This window comes from Folsomia candida, unplaced genomic scaffold (assembly GCF_002217175.1).
Source record: "Folsomia candida strain VU population unplaced genomic scaffold, ASM221717v1 Fcan01_Sc001, whole genome shotgun sequence".
In the NCBI taxonomy this organism is placed as follows: Eukaryota; Metazoa; Arthropoda; class Collembola; order Entomobryomorpha; family Isotomidae; genus Folsomia; species Folsomia candida.
This window is the reverse complement of record NW_019091193.1, coordinates 27373303-27393241: the sequence shown is the minus strand read 5'-3', so window position 1 is coordinate 27393241 and position 19939 is coordinate 27373303. Positions and strand designations below refer to the sequence as shown.

At 39.8% G+C, this 19939-nt stretch overlaps 3 protein-coding genes across 9 annotated transcripts; 2 read left to right on the top strand and 1 right to left on the bottom strand.

Moving 5' to 3' along the window:
• The first annotated feature begins 725 nt into the window (after nt 1-725).
• Nucleotides 726-12981, top strand: LOC110848360 (dedicator of cytokinesis protein 2). Of its 4 annotated transcripts, none has more exons than XM_035852500.1 (30): nt 726-1542; nt 1610-1796; nt 1873-1978; nt 2060-2256; nt 2337-2460; nt 2568-2783; nt 2845-3107; nt 3202-3711; nt 4122-4239; nt 4299-4470; nt 4676-4755; nt 4830-5099; nt 5178-5278; nt 5446-5583; nt 5657-6029; nt 6380-6499; nt 7158-7313; nt 7410-7639; nt 7810-8203; nt 8477-8608; nt 8687-8800; nt 8874-9128; nt 9241-9438; nt 9503-9638; nt 9768-10312; nt 10572-10682; nt 10754-10962; nt 11031-11349; nt 11482-11709; nt 11775-12981. In XM_035852500.1, the coding sequence occupies exons 1-30, from the start codon at nt 1494-1496 to the stop codon at nt 11850-11852; spliced, it is 6129 nt and encodes a 2042-aa protein (XP_035708393.1). In that variant the 5' UTR covers nt 726-1493; the 3' UTR covers nt 11853-12981. The 4 variants fall into 4 exon arrangements, with proteins under 4 accessions (XP_035708393.1, XP_021951259.1, XP_021951250.1 ...); XM_022095567.2 differs by having other exon boundaries at nt 6380-6520; nt 11037-11349; XM_022095558.2 differs by having other exon boundaries at nt 6380-6520.
• Nucleotides 12982-13114: 133 nt separating this feature from the next.
• Nucleotides 13115-14591, bottom strand: LOC110848380. Its single transcript, XM_022095586.2, has 4 exons — nt 14278-14591; nt 13977-14202; nt 13791-13854; nt 13115-13536 (listed from the first exon to the last, which is right to left on the bottom strand). The coding sequence occupies exons 1-4, from the start codon at nt 14484-14486 to the stop codon at nt 13295-13297; spliced, it is 741 nt and encodes a 246-aa protein (XP_021951278.1). The 5' UTR covers nt 14487-14591; the 3' UTR covers nt 13115-13294.
• A 658-nt stretch (nt 14592-15249) lies between these two features.
• On the top strand, nt 15250-19509 carry LOC110854558 (lysoplasmalogenase-like protein TMEM86A). Of its 4 annotated transcripts, none has more exons than XM_022103004.2 (6): nt 15250-15584; nt 15662-15787; nt 17891-17993; nt 18254-18435; nt 18507-18585; nt 18953-19509. In XM_022103004.2, the coding sequence occupies exons 2-6, from the start codon at nt 15710-15712 to the stop codon at nt 19321-19323; spliced, it is 813 nt and encodes a 270-aa protein (XP_021958696.1). In that variant the 5' UTR covers nt 15250-15584; nt 15662-15709; the 3' UTR covers nt 19324-19509. The 4 variants fall into 4 exon arrangements, with proteins under 4 accessions (XP_021958696.1, XP_035708415.1, XP_035708410.1 ...); XM_035852522.1 differs by lacking the exon at nt 15250-15584 and adding an exon at nt 16231-17684 and having other exon boundaries at nt 17757-17993; XM_035852517.1 differs by lacking the exon at nt 15250-15584 and adding an exon at nt 15869-17684 and having other exon boundaries at nt 17757-17993.
• Nucleotides 19510-19939: the final 430 nt, after the last annotated feature.

Genomic DNA, 19939 nt, shown 5'->3' with positions numbered 1-19939 from the left:
CTCTTTTATTGCTTTGACCTCTTCGATCAATTGCTCCATTGATCCGGATAATGTTTTGGATCAAAAATCACCAGCAGAACGCATACAAATTAAGGGATAGGACCTAGGTTCGTATCTCATTTCTAGGATGGATGTTCACTTCGTGGTGGGGACTTGCATGTCAATTATCTGTAATCAGTTAAAATAAGGTATTGTTAAACTTTAAAAAAAGAAAAGTAAAAAAAGTTCAAAATACTACTGTACGAACATTTCTACGTTATTCTCATCGATCGACTTATTAAAGTAGAGTTGATCGCATTGAGGATGCGAGACTGACTGTGTGGTGACCACGACATGGAGAAATGTAGGCGTTTCTGGATTCCAATTCTGTTTATGACGAGCATTCTACAATATTTAGACGCACCTTCCAATAAAAAAAAACAAATAATGAGTTCCCGATATCGACAGGTAGAAATATAATTAACATATCACAAAAAAAATGTGCTACCCACTTTTGCCCATGTCATACGTATATGACGAGCCGGTTTCGCCCAAAAACATCCAAAAATTTCGGAAACTTGGAAATCTTCCGCGACATCAGGATCCGATTGGTGGTCTGCATCCTGCCTCCACCACTTTCTACGGCGTCCTTGACCCCCACAAGTCGGTGTCGAAGCGTCCTAAATCAGCCATCGTCAACTGAAACTCTTCTCACAAAATCTCACTTTTCTCATGATTTCCTTCTTGATTCGTTACGAGTCCGTTAACTGTTTTCTAAATATCTTTGTACTTAATTATCCCACAAAATTATAAATCAATCGCTGCTTTACCAATCTCACTCACTCCCCGCTGTTGGGAATATTGGGAATATTTTTAAGGTTCGTCATTCCACTATGCATGTTGCATTGGGTATGAATACAATACAATAATTATTATCAGGATGGCCAAGCTACGAGAGGGTTGCTTTGTCATAGGATGCACATGCTTCTTATGTTAATGGCTCATGTCATCAAGTGTGGATTGGTTTGCTGGTCTGGTGGGTGATGCTGCTGCTGGATGATTGCATTAATAAAAACGAGCTCAACAAGTGGCAATAAGGAACTAATTGTCAACTGTGTGGTTGATGTTGATTCCTACATCCGTCCGGATTCACTGTAATAAATAACCACACGATACTAAAAAGTACAAAAAAGACTACGATTCTTATTATGTCATCCGCGCTTAATATTATGTTTATTAGGGTTGCAAAGTGTAGCAGTGAATGGAGCCTGGTTCGTAAAAAAAATTAGTAAAGTGTTAAAAAATCACCACCACCAGCACAACAACAACTAAACTAGCAACTTCCTTCCTTCCCGAGCTTATCCGTTAATATTCTTCCAGTTTGTGTGTGGGTGGGTGGGGTAGTTCGATAAGTGAGACGGGGGTGACGAAAAAGTGACAGAATGGAACTTATACACACTGATTTACTACTCTAGAGAAAATTAAATTATTTACAAGGATACTTTAGACAAATAATGCACTCAACTTGGCTTCCTGTCCAGGACCGGCTTTGTTATGGTGTCGGTAGGTCGATTAAAATTAATCGAGATATTATAATAGTTAATTATTGGCCGTGTTTTTCTTTGCGTAGCTAAAGCTAGTCTCAACAATGCGTCACAAATCCACCCCTACGTCCTTGGGATCCACCTGGGGGAGGCTGTCATCGTCAAGGGGGAGTGTGACGAGTGGTTCTATGTCAAAAAGTTTGACGGTGAAGGGGAGGGAATCGTTCCAAAGTCATATATTCACATTAAGGAATGTTCCGTCATTCGGAATGGGTGAGTCATACGATAAGAATGAATCATATATTTAGTTAAAGTGAGAAATTTGCAAATTTCGTTGTTTTTATTTCAGTGAGACGGAAATCGTTGTGCCAAAACAACCCACTTTATCTCAAGAGATTGTCGCTTCATTGCAAGAATGGTACAAAATTGCCAAACTAATCTATGTCAATAGCAGTGTGAGTATTAAAAATAAGAGAAGCAAATTGTACGATTATGGGGTACGATTATCTAAATTGCTTTCTAAATTATTCTTCCAGGTCAGGTCAGAGGGCCAGCAATCTGCGAAAGATGTCAAGGACGAGTTGACCGAAGGACAGAAAAAGTTTATGATTATTCGCGAAAAGATTCTGAATTTGCATGAATGTCGGAAACGGTTATTGTCCTCAAATCCAACGGTGGAGGGGTTGAAAGAGCTTAAACAACAGGTGGCTAGTATAATCGATTCGGGAAATAGGTACCAAATACAAGCAAGCAATTAATCTATTTCATATTTATAAAGTATTTCATTAATTAAAAAAAATATTTTGTATCTAGTTTATTAAAATTGGACATGGTGGTTCGTGACGAATATGGGAATCCGCTCGATCCTCTCTCCACTTCGACCGTACAACTGTTCCGACAACATCAGAGATCTTCGCAGAAATTGAAGAAAAATTTGGTGAGTTCTTGTGCTGAGTACACTCACGCCAACTCTTGTAATCAAGATAATGAATAAGATAATTTAAAAAGAAAATTACTTATATTACAACGTAAAATAATTTCTAGCGCGGATCCAACCGAGGAAGTAAAATAATTACACACAGCTCCCATTCTCTCATTGTAACGGTGAACTCTATAAATTGGAGGGTCGTAGATGAATGTGAGATTCGATTCTTCCTTTGCGACATGCAAAACGACGAGCCCAATCATTTCACGGAAAGTGTACAAATCACTCTAAAGGCTGGGTCGCCATCTAAAACACCGTTTAAATTCTTATTTACTGTAAGTCGATGCAAACATTTGGAGACAAGTACGAAAGAATCTGCAACATATTCTTTTTTAGGACCTTGGAAAACCAGATTTTGAGCGGAGTAAGGTCTTCCTAGTCGCTTATGTCGTTCGCGTGGGTGCCATGGACTTTAAAGAGGATTCGAAACAAAGAGACCATTATATTTCCCCTTTTAACGATAAGCGGAACAATATCCATGTCAAGCGGCCATATGGCGTCGCGGCGAAAGAAATCACACATCTCTTTCGGGATCCAACTTTTCAAAATTTGAAAACTACCGATGCCGAGAATGAAGTCCAGACCTTGTTATATTTGCCGTGAGTAGCACAGACTAAAAACTAATTTCTGGTTACTGGGAGATAAATTTTTCACAATTATAACTTTTTTGCTCTTTGTTTATTCTACTTGCAGTTGCAAGGAAGAAGACACGATGGACGACACCCTGAAGAAAATTTTGGGCACCATAAAGGGCGAACAGAACAACGGGAAGGACGCAAAGGCAGTCGGTTTCGTCCTCCGCCTCTCCATGGTGGCTGGTACACCTCGCCAAATCCAAGACAAGCAGCCAATCCTGCTCCGTGGCAATCCAATAATTGCGAGAAAAATGGGGTTTCCCGAAGTCATCCTTCCCGACGATACGCGCAACGACTTGTACATCAAACTCATCCGAGGCGAGTTTCACCGCACGGCCAAGACGACAGATCGCAATGTGGAAGTAACCGTGTCCGTGCACAATGATCGTGGTGTCCTCCTACCAGGAATTCTATCGGGTGGGAACGGGTGTGCCCCTGTCGACTCGTACCGTTCCGTCGTCTACTATCACAACGACAAGCCGAGATGGAACGAACACTTCAAGATCTCACTCCCAATGAACATTGAAGAGTTTTCGACTGCCCATGTCAAATTTACGTTCAAACATCGGTGGGTCATTTTTGTTAAAAAACGTCAATCAGGGTATTCTTCACTCCATCTTTGCAAACTGTGTAGATTTTGTGAGCTGGCTTAACAAACTGAGATAGAATTAAGAATGGGAAGTGATATAAAGGGGCACCATTTGTGGAGTGATTTGACAACTTTACAATACATACGTATTTGCAAAGCTTGGTGTACAAGAAATTGTCTTAATTCAGCAATGATGGGCGGCCTAGGCTTCATGAGCCCGGTTTTTTTCCTTTTTGGGTTTTTGAGGCCGAGGCTAGGGAGGCCTGAGGCCGATTTTTTCAAGTGAGGTTACCCATCACTGCAATTAAGCACATTATTTAATAGCTTAGCCTTTCCTAGTTAAAATGTGAATAAAATTTGAAAATTTAATCCAGAAATTCTGTCCCCAGGTCCTCCAGCGAGTCAAAGGACAAGTCGGAGAAGCCCTTTGCACTTGCTTACCTCAAACTGAAGGAGCCTGAAGGCACCGCCATCCGAGACGACCACTATGAGCTCATCTTGTACAAGGTAGTTCTTCGTCGTTAAATTGACCTTTTAGATTCTGACCTTTGTGCTTGATCTTTAAGATTGACCCGAAACACTACCGCGAGTCAGAAGTGCAGTACCTCTCCCTTCCCTACATGAAAACTCCAACGTGGGCTGGAATGTCGAAACCATCATGTCAAGGATTCTCCTGTTCTTCCAAGGATTATTTTTATGCCAAGACAAATCTGTGTTCAACCAATTTTACCCAAAATGGTGACAAAATTATTCATTTGTATTTTTATTTGTCATGAATTTCTGAATTTTTAAATATGATTTTTGACTTCTAATTCGAAATTTTATTTGAAATGATTTAAACCATCTTTTTCTTTTTAATTACCATTTTCTCTTTTCATCGATAATCTTAAAAAATCGTTTAAATTTTTAAAATTTGTTGTCATAAAAATGTGTTATTGTTTAGCTGACTTGCTGCAACTGCTTTTGTGGGTCACAAAACTGCGTCAAGTGGCCGAAATGACCATGACCGAACAGCCAGATACAGTTCGTACATAATTAATAAATCCTTGTTTGAAAATCAAAGTAAATCATTCTCATTTTTAATTTGTATCCCACAGACGCAAGAAGCCCTCGTCACCCTCCTGCTCGACAACTTGTGCCAAATATTGGCAAAAGTTACGAAAGTTGGTGGAGAGGAGATTGTCAAGTTCCTCCACCCCATCCTCGACGCCCTCTTCCTTATCCTCGTCGACCCCATGGAACAAATATCCACTGAATTGCAAACCGGAGGGCGACACTCCATCTTCGGCGACCTCTCCACTTCTGCCAGCCTCCTCTACCGATCCTCCTCTGCCGTAAGCTGTGAACACGAAGTCTTCAACTGTCTGGTAAGTCGAAATTTTGTAAAAAAAAACAGAAACAATTTAATAGTTCTTTAATTATAATTAAATGATTTTTAATTAAAGCTCCATATCTTCTGTCTTATATTGGACCACAAGTTTCAAAACTTCCAGCCCTTGCTCAACCTCTACATCGAGGACAACTTTTCATCCACCTTAGCCTATCAGTGAGTCAGAAGTCCACGTTAATTCTTTGAAACCTTTATAATTGTGTATCCCGTGTAGAGCTGTCAAATTAAGAGATTGACATATACTGCCCAATTTACAAATGTTACAATTGTATCGTGATTATGAAAAGATGTATAAATTACTTAATTTGTATCTAATTGTACAGAAAACTAGCCAAAGAACTCAACTACTCGATTCAACGCCACCAGCCTGAAAAAGTCCTCAGAGTCATGAAAAGTATTGAATTTTTCTTTAAGTTTATCATTAAATCGTTCGAGATTCACAAACGGCTCCGATTCATAGAGTAAGTCGAAATCAGTGCTAAAAATGCAAACATTTTGTGCAATATTTTATCCTTTTCCTTTATTGCAATCCAGTGTCGGTCAACCCGACCAGGACCGCGACGATGACGACATATTCGAAAAAACGATCGATTCCTTATTCAAGTCGATGTGTGGCCTTTTGAAGCGAAATGACCTTAACGATCCGTACATCGGGGCAGAGGGCGGCTGTCTCAAACACATCCCTTCCGTGATTGAAGATCTCGTCCGGGTGTATCCTGCTCGTAAACTGAGCGAAAATCTGGTCGAACTCTGCTGCGTTGTTCCTCAAAATAAATTGACCAATATCAAACTGTCCTTCATCTCGGAGATTGTCCACTCCCAGTTATTCATCGATACAGAGTGCCGTTTCAACTTCCTTCCTACCGTGACTTCCAATATTTTGGTACATCTTCCAGGAAATGATGAGGTGAGGAGAAGATGAGAAAATATACTTATAAGAAATTTGGTGATGGTTGTGGTGGTGAAAGTTGGTTAATTATAGAAACTGTTAATTTATATTTCATAAATCTTTATTAAGAAATTCACGCAAATTTTGTTTGTAGCCGTTTGTAACAGTGTAAAGTTGGCTGTGAGTGAGACAGCTTTACGCAATTAACAAATTTACACAGTTTGCAAGGTTACAAATGTGGCGTGTATACTAAAAACTAACCATTTTTCAATTTCAACCAACTAACTGCATCTGATATGTATGACTTTCTATTTCATTTCTCTCCTCGTACTACTAACTACTACTTGGTCATGGTGCAAATCGTTCAGGAGTTGCGTCGCAAATCAGTCGAAAATATGCAAATGGTGACGAACGACCGGCTCAAAAAGTTCTTCGGAGTGGACCCTCTCCTCAACGCGGATGACTCGGCTCGCACCAAACAAAAAGATGTAACCATCCACTCGGAAGAGGTTTCTTTAAAAATAATACAAATTTAATTATTGTCTTGTTCGTGGCTCCGTGTGCTTACGTATTTCTTTATTGTTGATGATGATAACATCTCATCTTTGTAGTTTAGTTAGCTTTGGCGTTAATTTTATTTTGAAATTTTTATCACAATTAATAACAGAGTTGAATGCTTGTCGTAGTTAATGTGTTGTGGGCAGTTGTGGGATGTTAAAGGATAACAAATTGATTGAAAAATCGCCACTCCGAGCAATATTTCCTAGTAATTTTGTTTACAAAATTTTGTCTGACTTGAAAAAAAGTATCGCATTTTTGTCCGCGAGTTACATACCTGTCAAAAAATCGAGCTCTAAAAGTCACCAGATTTTTTGTTGTAAATTGTTTTATGTTCAAAATATGTGTGTATTCAGTATGGAGCTTCTACATATTTAATTAAGCGATGTGAATTTTGCCCATAAACTTTTATTTATGCGTTTCGCATATTAAAAGTTTGCTAAGTATGTAAGTATGTTTACGAAATGGGATGTTGCCTGAGCACGCCCATTTTACTTGTGACAACGCTATCTTCGTGGGTCGGTCATGTCTTTATTGTGTAAAATTTGCAAAAAGACTTTAATTGCTTTAATGTTGTCGTTGTTTCAGACCGAGAAGAGCGTGGAGCTGCTTGGAGACGTGATGGACATCCTTCACCGGCAACCCGAAGACCAAAAGGTGTCCCACATTTGGTACATTATGCAAATTCTCCTTCGACCCATCATCTGCTCCATTGGGACCATCTCTACTGGAGATCCATTAGCGGTGGGGGTTCGATTTTAATTACTTTTTATTTTAATTACAATGAGACAAGGTATCGACTGGACAAATTAAATAAATATGATGGCATTCTCCTTGCAGAGTAATATGATCATGGTGGTGACCATTTTCCTCTCCCTGTTGCGTGAAATGAAGAATTATCACTACGGGATTCTCATAAATTCGCTGAAAGCGGAGTCCGCCACGACGCCGGATCCTTACAAACAAGGTCTCCTCAAATTCCTCAACGACGTTCTCGTGGTCATCAAGAACCTTTTTCATCCCTCGTACTTTATGCCGGATTGGAACACTATGATCCTCCTCCAAAACAGGTAAAGGTATTTCTATACCTTGGTATATATTGATTGTTGTTTTTGTGCAACTTTGAGGTTTTTGGGACGGATTATTAGTTTTTTTATAAACATTTGTAGATATTATTTTCTATATAAAATACTGTAACTCTGAACGTCCACTTAATTTCTAAATGCGATTTTCTATTTAGCATTGTCCTCACTGCACTGGAGCATTTCGCATCAACGGTGAAAGCCGAATTTGCCGAGCCTTTTGAAGAGCAACCATGGAACAATTTTTTCGTCTGTGCCGTTTCATTCCTCACCCAACCCTCGCTTCAACTCGAAGAATTCTCCCAGTCCAAGCAGAACTATATCATCCAGAACTTTAAAGACATGCGAAAACGTGCCGCGGACCTAATTCGCGTCATGTGGTTCAGTTTGGGTGAGTCAAAGCGGATCCGTTTCGTGCCAGGAATGGTGGGGACCTTTCTGGACATGTCGCTCGTTCCGGAGGCGGAGTTGAGGAGGACCACGATCCCCATTTTCTTCGACATGATGCACTGCGAGTTCGATCAGGATCGACCAGTCAAGTCGTTCAAAGAGGTGAGTGACATATAATTATGATAATGGTCACTCTTTTGAGTAACATAATTAATTATGTACCAATTTTATGTCGATCAATCTGCATGATTTTGTGGCAGTTCTGGTACACATTTTTAACAAAATTTGCATGCTTCACAAATTTATCAAGATAGAGATTTGTATTAGCTTATTTTTATTATCAACTGTATTTGTTTATTTTATAAGTTAGTAAATTATTGAAATATCTAAAAATCTTGCACATACTAAAATCTGGGTAATATTTGCTTCGCTCAGGTGGAGGACGAACTAATTAAAAAGATCGTGGAGGGGATCGAAGGTGGGAAGGGTGACGTTGCCTTCCGTGACATATTTTCTGATACGATGACCGAACTCTGCGAACATAACAGCACCGGGTTAAGACAGTTGGTAAAGCTAAAAAATCGTTTAATTAAGCAATGATGTTTATGCTAATTTTACGTTTAAATTGTATTTAACTTTGTACAGGGATTATCCATGGTCAGTACGCTTACAACGTTAATGGACTTGCTTCTCCAATACAGAGAAATTGAGGATGAAGAAGATCCAGGAAATCGGATGAGTTGCATTGTCAACTTATTGGTAACTTTGATTTTCAAGTTCCAACATCGTAGTCAGAATTTGTTCTCACGATTAGAATTTTTATCTTGATCAGGATTTCAGTAAGGAGATCAACCGCAAGGAGCTTTATCTCCGCTACCTCTACAAACTCCACGACCTGCACATCCGTTCCAAAAACTTTACCGAGGCTGGTTTCACGCTAAAGTTGCACAGTCACCAGCTCGAATGGTCGGACGAGGAGGTGCCCCCTCTCCTCCGCGTGGTCAACCGACATCCCAACCTGGTTACGCAGATGGAACTCAAGGAAGCCTTGTACAACGACATTGTCCACTATTTTAATAATGCCAAGGTAGTTATATGAATGCACGCAATTAGTGATATTAGAGCTTGAAAGATTTGGCTATGATATGTAATTTTTGTCATTGATTTAGTTTAATTAATCCAACTTTGATATTTTTTAGATGTGGGAATGTGCCCTCGAAGTGTGCGACGAGCTTCGTCAGCAGTACGAGGACACTTACAACTATGTGCGCTTGCCAAAACTACACCGCCAAGTGGCTGATTTCTACGATAAGATTTTAGACGACCCTCGGTTCAAACCGGAATATTTTCGAGTGGCATTTTACGGCGGTGGGTTCCCTTCCTTCCTGCAAGACAAGGTTAGTTCGTGATTGATAAGATTGATGAAATGCAAAGTGAACATTATGGTCAATTTGTATTTAGGTATTCGTCTATCGGGGCAACCCTCTCCAACAACTGTCTGACTTCGAAGGACGCATGCTGGGCCAATATGTGCAGGCAGAACTGCTCCGAAATCTTGGGCCTCCATCTGATGACATTAGGTTCTCCAACAAGCAGTGTGAGTAATAAAGTAGTGCAAAATTGCAAAATTAGAGAGATGGGTCATAAAAATTAAGTGACTGAAAACTTTGTAAAGTTTTGGAAATTTTTAGAAAACAATACAATTTACTTACTTTATTTACTTCAGATTTGCAAATCTGCAAAGTTGACCCCGTCATGTCCACGTCGAAACGATTGAGCGGGATGCGTTACGCGGACGAGAATATTTTGAATTACTACCGATCCAACGAAATCGACAAGTTCACCTACTCGCGCCCCTATTATCAAGAGCCGAAAGATCCCGTAAACGAGTTTGCCTCCCTCTGGCTGGACCGATACACCCTCTGGATCTCGCAATCCTTCCCTGGAATCATGTCCTGGTTCCCCGTCGTCCGCGACACCCTCACCAAACTCAGTCCTCTTGAAAACGCCATCGAAACGTTACAAAATGCGAATGAGAAAATGCGAAAGCTGGTCATCATCCACTGCACCAATGTTGCTCAAGACTTGGGCGAGATGACGATGAAGTTGAATGGTATTCTCGATGCGGCCGTGCAGGGTGGTGTAGCAAATTATGAGAAGGCATTTATCAATCAGAAATATTTGGAGAAGAATCCGATGGATGGAAGGCTTGTTGAGGATCTCAAGGAGTTGATCTTCCTACAGATTCCGATAATCGAGGAGTGTTTGAAGGTGAGGCATTAGTGAGTATTAATTAATAATCGAGATTTAGCTGAGTGTTACCCACAACAGTTTGATTTGTGGATACAAAAAGCTGTGTAAAGTTTCTGGGAGTTGTGAAAATTTTGTGTTGAAGGGTTTTCTAAAATTTTATCTTTTTATGCGCATATTTATTTATATCACAGAAATTAAGATGTCATAAAAAAGTTATACAAATTTCTAGTTTTGAAAAAGTCATCTAAGATATGTATTTTTTTGTTTGTCGTTCCAGATCCACGCACGTAAGTCACAAGCCTCCCTTCTCCCCCTGCACAACAGAATGGAAGAGTTATTCAAAAACTATATTGGTCATATCGAATCCACGTACGGAATCAGTACCAAAGTAAGAAATAAAATTGCTCATAATGAAATTATGAACTTTTACGAATGTATCAAATTATGTATTATTTTCAGACCTTGAAAGATGAGGGTCTACACCGCGAGATGGACAAAGCTTTCAAGAAGCAAGAAGCCAAAGCGAAACGATTAGAGCCGAAGGATCCCAGACATGCCGACTTCATCCAAGGTGGACATTCTGGTCATCGTGGGTCCGCTATTGGCCGAACGATGGGCTCCTTCGCCACATCGACCACCAGTTTGTACCAAAATGCCAACGGAACAAGGTAAGTAATTCATTAAAAGTAGGACTTTTTTCATAATTTTATACCTCCTAAAATTAAAATTTTTAAAGTACCAGATCCGTTGCGCGTTCAATGGCCACGATATCGCAACGGTCCCAAAATCTGTTTCGCCGGTCTGCCCACTCCTCATTCTCCGGCAGTATGGAAGGAGAACAATTTACGAGTGGGAGTGGTGGAGTGGGGCCGGGTTCAAATACGATGAATCATCACCACACGGCCACTCTGCCCAGACAGGGCTCCTCCTCCTTTTACACGTCACTTGGAAGTGGTTCTTCAAGCACGAAGCTACCTCCACTTGAGGCAGACGGAGAAATTACTCCTCCCTCAGGTGGAGGAACAAATGAGGCTCTCATCACGTTGACACAGACGGTAAAAAATTTCTCAACTTGTACATAAAGTTAACACAATTTTCGTTTCTTCTCAAGAAATAGTTAGTTTAATTAATTAATTAATTAAATCGCCATCGATCTTAATTTTTGGTATTTGTACCCTCTCCTACAGCTCGTCGCTCAAAGACCTCCTCGAAGTCACCCTGAACACCGAAACTCATGGACGAACGGGGCGTCCAGTAGACTATCCGAGATGTCCGTCTCCTCCCTAGAAACGCTTCGCCCTGCACACACCACGTCCGAACCTGGCTCGCGAAATTCGGTCAACTCGCCAGATTCGGCTATCGGAGGAGACGTCGAAGCCCCGGCGCCACCACTTCCACCCAAACAGAGAGTCGGGGTAAGCGGTTTTCAAAATTTCAGAAAACGAATTTACAAAAATTTAAATTAATTATCATTATCTAGCCTCTGGATCCTCCACCTTCTGGACCACCACCACCCCCACCTAAGAAACCAGCTTTGAAGGCATTTCGAAATGATTGATAAACCTCGAGGGTTAAAATAGTATGCAAGTCATAGTCTTCCTCTTCAGCTTGACATCAGTATTCTATCAATTCCTTCTCTTTTTTAAACTGTTTTTACATTTAAATTTTGTACATTTTAATAACAACCTTCTTCAACTCTGCAAACTTTTCTCTTTAAAATGGTACAAAATAGACACCGTCAAGACCACCACCAATTTCATTCCAGTATCAAGTGATTCAATTTCATTTCATGATCAGGATGACGAAGCAAAAAAAAAACATATGCAAATAAAACAACAACGACAATCCAACGTAACAATAAGAATGATGAAAGCCAAACAGTAATGATAACAATGTAATGACTGGATACACAAAGTGATAAAAAAATTAATTGGTTAGTAAGTTTAGTTGTTAAGATTAGTCAGAATTTACCAAGTGCCACAGATGCTAATCCACAAATAATCCTCCTACTAATTGTTATTACTATTATGCCAAATACTGTATTTATTTATATCAAGATAAGCACAAAGAGATAAGGAAAATATTTAAAACTGTAAAAATTTCACTCAAACAAACCAAAAATAAGGATATGTCAGATACCTCATACTCACAAAAGTTTTACCTAAATTTGACAGTACTGATTTGTATAGAAATTTGGCTCAACTTTTACTTTGAAACTAATGCATGCAATTTAATTACAATCAATTTGCCAAATAAGTTGAGTATTTTATGCAAAAAGACAATGATACAAGTGAGTATATGAATTGTATGCACAAGCAAAGCAACCAATAGTATTTATTCATACATATTCTATTTAATTACTAAATATGCAATAGGTTATAGTATGCAATAGGCAATACGACTTGGCTTTTACAACTTTAATCTAATTTATACAACAGATTATCAACATTTTAATTAATTGTCCCAAAATATTGTTTTAATTTAGTTCCGAAATTTAGCGGATAATAATTCATGAACTTTTGTTCTTTTACTTTTGTTTCTTTTTTATTGCTACCACAACTTTTTCTCTCACACGTTCTGATTGAAGTAAATTAGTCACAAACAAGCAAAAAAGAGACACATTTGAGCTTTATATGTAACGATTTAACAAACAAGATGAATAAATATTGTCATTCCTTGAATATCAATTTCATTCTTTTGCGACTTCCTCAATTGATGCAGAATTCGTATTTACTTATTCGCTGTGCAATTACATAAAATTTACGTGTTGATATTTTATGTCCAGTTATGTAAAAAAGTGACTAATTCATAGCCGGCAAAATTTTTGATAAACGATTTATTTTTATGATAATCTCTTCCGTATACAAATGAAAATTAATTAGATAGGAGACACTTAAAACATGCTAATCTTTACAACCTGACTCGTTAAAGTGGAAAATGATGTCACCACGTGTTTACCAGTATTTTCTTACTTTTGCTGTCGTCCATTATCTGTGCTCATTACGAAACCAAACAATTTTTTCCAAAGTAATAAACCGACGCGAAAATGAGGACGAGAAGTGAGGACGACGACGACGAGGCGTTTGCCCCATTACAGCCGAACCTCACGGACCGGATGGACTCGTCGATTATGGGCTGCGTCGTAAAACCATAACCGCGTCGCGCCACGTTCTGGTCGGGACGAAGGCAGCGGCCTCGTCCGGTGTGCCCAACCCCGTCGTAAAGCGTCCAGGCGTGATTCCCTAGCAGGAAACAAAAAAGATGCTTATCTGCTTTAGAACTATGAAATATTTTAAAGAAATAACTCGTTTTTTATAAAATTTCAAACGGTTAATTTCTTAAATGTATGATTTTGAAAAGTTTGGCGGATTTCAATTTTACAGTTTTTCAATTTAAGTGCCCAATTGGAAATTCAAGCTATGCGATTTCAATATATTTATATATCAATGTGATTTTAATTAAAAGTCTGGTGGATTAAAAGTATTCCATGACTTACCCGTGAAAAAGAGGGACTTTGCTGTCAACGAGATACTCGTGAGTCCTTGCGAAGTAACGGTAACCTTAAGAAAGAAAGGTTAATTACGGCAAATTTTATTTTATCGGCATTTAACTTTAGCACAGTAAACTGCGAAAAGTTGGCATTTACAAAGTTTCCAACTAATACTCATATTTATGCACTTACCACGATTGAATCCGGGGTGAAATTTGGCTTATCAAACAGTGCCAGTTGTGGCTCACTCATTTTGGGATCGCCCAACCTACGGATATCAAACCCTGTTGGGAGCGGGGTCCCTTCCACCGGGATGCAGATGTCCTCATTGGCCACGTGGTGTATCCATTCAATCGCTTGGGACCCCGTGGTACACGGAGTGGTCGCGGTCGTACCGAAACAACGGCCAATTTGCCACCTAAAAAAATATTAATTGCATAATACAAATTCTTTACCCCAGCGGCTATTTATGTAAATTAAACCGTTTACTCACATCCCAAAAATGTTGATCGACCTATAATTCACCGTGATCGGTTGGGATATGGGGCGAATGTTGGTAAAACTTGCATTCGTGATGGTCCGCTCTGCATTGTTTTCACAGTTTGAGACCATGTAAAAACCGACATATTGTTTGAGCCCATTCGTCCCCCGGAAGAGGAGGAAGGATAAAAAGGCGAAAACGAAATTCGACACGACCACCATTTTTTTATATTTCTGACACGATTTGAAGTCTTATGAGAATCAAAACTTGGCAAATTAGTGAGACCGGGATTGAAACTGAGACTGGACAATCGTATCCTGCTCCCCTCCAGATTTATAGCTTCACGAAATGGAGTTGACTTTAACGCCCTTAACTTAACGACCCGATAAGACGACGCCATCTGAATCACTTCATTACGACGCCCCTGTAGTAAAACTTGATTCGTAACAATGATAATAAAAAGAGTCCTGTTTGTGCAAGGGGAGGAGGCAACGGGTCGTAAAAACGGGGCGTGGATGTCACAAAGGGCACCGAACCTATACAAATACTACGCACGCATGTACATAAATATGTAAATTTACATACAATCTGGTTGATTGGATCACTAATTGCATAAATGCGGGACGACCTTAGTGACGAATCCCACGGTTTTTGACATCGCATCGTGACGAATCCTGTGACATGCATGTACATCCACCGAATGAATCATCTTATTCGCATTTCCATGCAATTTATTTGGCACAACTTGGTTCCTCTCCGCCTTGGTTTTTGGCACATGAGAATATTGCGATATGTAGTCGGAGTTGGAACGAGACTCATTTTAACAAGTGTCAAATACAGCGGACCATGTACATAAATATTTTGCACAGAATTTTGCATGCACAGCAGCTGAGCCTAATGTATGTACATATGTGCAAAAATGTGTAATACGTAAGTACGTATCTTAATGTGATGCGGATTCTACATACATACCATTTTTGAGACGTAGTTCTGACAGGTACGTACGCAGTAGTGCGATGAGCTTGTTATTTGCTAAATAAATATAAACACGTAAAACGAAGCGTGCAGTGAGTGGGGAAAAAGTGGTGTGATTTTTTTTACTATAATTATTGCAAATTGCAATCATCATTAGCAAAATTATATTCTTGTCAATAAATACGAGGTGGCTTTCCCAGGATTAAAAAGATTATTCAATTTTTCCTTTTGGCTGGTAATTTCCCGTGTCTAAAAGTTTGAGGTGTTAGTAAACTGCTGCGTGTACTATTATTGGCATTCGAAAGATTAGTTGAACAAATTCAGTTGAGTGCTTACACGTATCGGTAAGTTTAATACGCGAGGCAGGTTGAGATTTAGTGAAAAGATTTCGTATTTTATTTAATTTTGCATATTTTGACAGGTTATTAAGAAGAAATAAATAAAGTGGGTGCATTTTATCATCGTCATCATGGCGGAGCTGGGATCGACCAACTTTGACCACAATGTAGCCCTCTGGCTGGGCTGCTTCTCCACGTCGGCGACTGGGGTAAGAATATCAGTGCAAATTCGCACGATTGGATAAATATTATTTATAATGAGAATGACATTTTCGTATGTTCTCAATAAGTCTCAATCTACCTCCTCGTACGTATTCTCTCTGGTTGATCGGGTTTCATGGATGTGCGAGCTAAAACAAAGCAGATCGAGGCAGGATATTGTACTAATCGCGATACGTTTGCATAAACTTATAGTCGATGACGGAATTTATACTGTTTGTTTGGTGATGATTAAGTGGGTTTTTAAATTTCATCCAATTGACAATAGTTCATTTAAGTAAATAATAATACTTTTAGTACTTTTATGCAACGTTGCGTTGCCTGAATATTCCGTCGTCGTTTAGTGAATCAATACGAATCAAATTTACAATGGTTTGTAAATTGTGTGTATTTTTGTCAGGGGGAAAATTTTCTGTAAACTTGTTCTGTTTAGTTTCTATGTATGGATATTGCCTTGGATGGTCTCTGGTCGGACATTATATGAGTGAGTGAGCGAAATTGGGAATGCATTATTGGACAAAATGCTAATAAAAGTCAGGGTGAGCGTGGTGGATGGATACACATGAATATTTTAAACTTCCCTTTTCCATCCTATTATTTCAGGGATATTATTCAAATTTGGAATCGGGTCGAGTTCTCATTCAATCCATTTTACTTAAATAGAGTCGGATTAAAAGTCTTTAAAATATTAAACCGCACTCTCAAATTGCTGTTTGGTTTGTAAAAGGGAAAAATTAGTAGCAAATTTTAGGTAAAATATCGATTTGCATAATTCAAGGTTTTCTCCAATGCTTTAAAAAATAAAATAAATTGCATTTTATAGCTTCTCAGTTTATAAATAAAATGGGAATTTAAATCCTTTAAACAAGAGAACAATTTTAAAGCTAATCCTGCTTATCCACGAGTTGTGGGCACCGAGGTTGTGGGGACATTTGGGGACATTAGCATCATAAGATAGAGGAGGGCCGGGTTTATATAACGGGGACATCGCATAACCATTGTCCCTCTGTCCCCACACTTCCGCGGCCACTTGTGTCCACGAGGAGTTTAATGGGTCAGGGTTGCACCACCACGTATTGAGCAACAAGTCATCAGGAGGAGGAATTGGCAATGTCCAGATACGTATACTCGACCCTCCTCTATAGTTTTACAATTACGATAATTGCTGGCGTTTAGCTCACTCGTTTAGCCGGGGTTTCCCTCTGCTTTCTTTCTCCGACTTTCCCCTCTCTTGTCGTGTGTGTCTTGTGAAGTGGATGGATGGATGGACACGACCTCGTTCGCTATTCTGGCTCAATACTCATCTCACAGTAATAACGGGAAGACGAAGGAGGAGGAATAAATCAATCAATAAAGTGAACCTGACTGCGAGAGACAATGCCACACACTCAAGGCGAAAGGGTTGACATCAAATAGTTGACATAAAATAAAATATAACAACCCGACCGACCCACCAAACCATCCATGATACATTCATACATGCATATCTGCCTACACGGCGTGTGTACACATGGGGACACCAAGATAGCATGCGTACCACAAATAAATGACTCCTGCTTGGCGTGGTGGTGGTGGCACCATGATTTCAACCGTTGGAGTATCCACCGAGCCATTTAGTAGTCTAGTTTGGGTCGGTTATTTCGGTCAAGAATTTGGTAGTTGTGGTCGCCATGCACCACGCTGCGACGACCATCACTCCCTCCGGGGACACCGTGCCGCTCATCCTGTACGAAAAGAATGGGCAGCCGGTCTTCGTCCCCCCGGAGATTGCGGACCTTCTGCGTGACCTTCCTCCAGAAAATGACTCCCCTTCCTTTGAAGATGACGACATGTTCCGATATGACGACGAGGATGAGGACGGCGACGACCGGGGGTCACAGGGAGGAGGTTATTCTTCTCTTCTCTCTGGCTAGAATGGCGACATAATGGTTGTTATGTACATAGTTTTGTATGGTTTAGATGAGAGGGACGAGGCGGAAGGGGGACGCCTAGACGGGGTCGAGGTCATCGAGCGGAAACGACCCCACTTGCCCCCACCAATACTCCTAGATTCTGGTGAGAATAAAAATGACGCCAATTTTTTGTGGTCGCAGTGGAAAAGCAGTGGAGGGAAGTTGGTCCCATTCCTGAAAACGTTGGCGCTTTACTTTCTCCTTTTCCTGCCGGAAGATAGGCCTTCGTGGGGGGCGACGGCAGGTATGTGTGCTAATTTTTGCGTATAAGTAATATTCTGATATGTCTGAATATGTGTAGTAAATTGGCGTATGTCATAGTGACGATATTCATACGCATACCAAAGTTTGTGTATGAATATGAGTATGTAAATTGTATAAACTTTGTAAGATTGCAAAATTGGACAAAATTAAGAGAAATTGCTAACTTTACACAGTTTACACAAAGTCTAGTAAAGTTATTAAGTTATGCAAATTATTTATATGCAAATTGTATGTGTGCAGTGAAATGTCTGCCAATCCTGTCGCTGGCCCTGTTCGTCCTCCTCCACGGCGTGTCACACCCCCAGCAGCACAAGTTCAGCAGGAGGATTCTGGCCGGCCTGCTCTTTTCCTGCGTGGGGGACGCCCTCCTCATCTGGCCCGAATACTTCCTCCATGGCATGGCGGCATTCGGCGTGGCACAAGTATGACAGAAAATGTAATATGTAAATATGAAGCCATCAAATTAATCGCTATTGTTTTCTTCTGGGGACAGATCTTCTACATCCGAGCATTCGGATTTCAACCGCTCAACGCTAAACTGGGAGCGTTCATATACGTTCTGAGCAGTACAGGTAAATAAATAGGCTTTGCTATTTAGGAGATCTGTAGTTTATGGGTCACCATTTTTTGCATAATTGCGACAGTATTTTGCATTTTTAGAATTTCGTGGTCAAATCATTATTATCGAGTAGAACTATGTTTTCTAGAATGCAGGACTTTAATTATAAGTTTTCTGTAACCATTTCCGGTTGCACAAATGGTGGATGAAATCCTATTGAAATTTATCAAGTTATTGTAAATAAAATAAAAATGCGAATTGAGACGTCCTAACTAAGCAAATTTAAAAAATGATAAAAAAGTTCTTACATGCTGGTAAACTTTAAGTTTTGTTTGAAATGTATAAAAAAACTAATGGAATCGGGCCTTATCTTCCCACAGTTCTGATCCTGATTGGGCCGCACGTGCTGTCGGAGTCGTGGCCGGTGGCAGGGGGCGTGTTCCTGTACTCCTCCCTCCTCCTCACGATGGTGTGGCGGGCGACGTCGCGCCTTGGCGCCACCTTGTCGTCGGAACGGTGGAGTTCGCTCTGTGGCGTTGCTGGTGGACTGTTGTTCCTCATCTCGGACTCTGTCCTGTCGCTGAACCGTTTCTACACGAACATCCCGCACCATCAAGGCGTCATCATGACGACATATTACGCCGCCCAGCTCGCCATCGCGCTCAGTATTCTGCGCCCATCTCTGGCGCCAACGTCGTCGTCACCTTCATCGTCACCACTGGCTCAACAGCACCATCTAAAGGACCACTAATTATAAGTACTTACTTTTTATTAAACATATACGCGTTAATATTTTCTGTGATCCCACAAACAATCCAATTCATTTGATTGTCCTCAAATACGTAATCCTCATGAATACAATATACATATACATACCTACATAAATTAATGTTATTCAAGATGTAAATAAATATGTAAATAAATTTGATAAGTGTAATCTTGTAGTTTTATTTCGCATATTAAAATTGTAGCAAGAACTAAACCTACAGGAAACGTTTGCATTCACAAATCTGAGACATTTCAGTCTTCTAAAATCTCAAAAATTTTCGAGACAACTTTTTGTCAACAAATATTTCTCTTGTGAACATTTTTAGCTTGAATGTTCACCACGACGACATTGAAATTCAACGTGTAAGCAACGTTTGCATTCACAAATATGAGACATTTCAACGTCAAAAATCTTATTTTTTAGACAGCATTCTCTACCAACTTTTGTTAGTCGGTTGGTTGGTTGGTAGTCATTTATTCACATGTTATTTCTTATTCCTTGATCAGTACAATACAATTTAATGACTGGCTTACATCAAGTAATAACACTAAAAATAGATTGAGTAAGGAAATAAAATTAACGTGGTCTTACATTTAAC

Coding starts and splice junctions, on each gene's coding strand:
- LOC110848360 (XM_022095558.2), top strand. CDS start 1,494: ATGCACTCAACTTGGCTTCCTGTCCAGGACCGGCTTTGTTATGGTGTC. Junction 1,797..1,872: donor TGTTCCGTCATTCGGAATGG/GTGAGTCATACG, acceptor TTTTTATTTCAG/TGAGACGGAAATCGTTGTGC. Junction 6,030..6,379: donor ATCTTCCAGGAAATGATGAG/GTGAGGAGAAGA, acceptor CAAATCGTTCAG/GAGTTGCGTCGCAAATCAGT.
- LOC110848380 (XM_022095586.2), bottom strand. CDS start 14,486: ATGGTGGTCGTGTCGAATTTCGTTTTCGCCTTTTTATCCTTCCTCCTC. Junction 13,855..13,976: donor TCACCCCGGATTCAATCGTG/GTAAGTGCATAA, acceptor TTCTTTCTTAAG/GTTACCGTTACTTCGCAAGG. Junction 13,537..13,790: donor AAAGTCCCTCTTTTTCACGG/GTAAGTCATGGA, acceptor GTTTCCTGCTAG/GGAATCACGCCTGGACGCTT.
- LOC110854558 (XM_035852522.1), top strand. CDS start 17,468: ATGCACCACGCTGCGACGACCATCACTCCCTCCGGGGACACCGTGCCG. Junction 18,436..18,506: donor CGGCATTCGGCGTGGCACAA/GTATGACAGAAA, acceptor TTCTGGGGACAG/ATCTTCTACATCCGAGCATT. Junction 18,586..18,952: donor ATACGTTCTGAGCAGTACAG/GTAAATAAATAG, acceptor ATCTTCCCACAG/TTCTGATCCTGATTGGGCCG.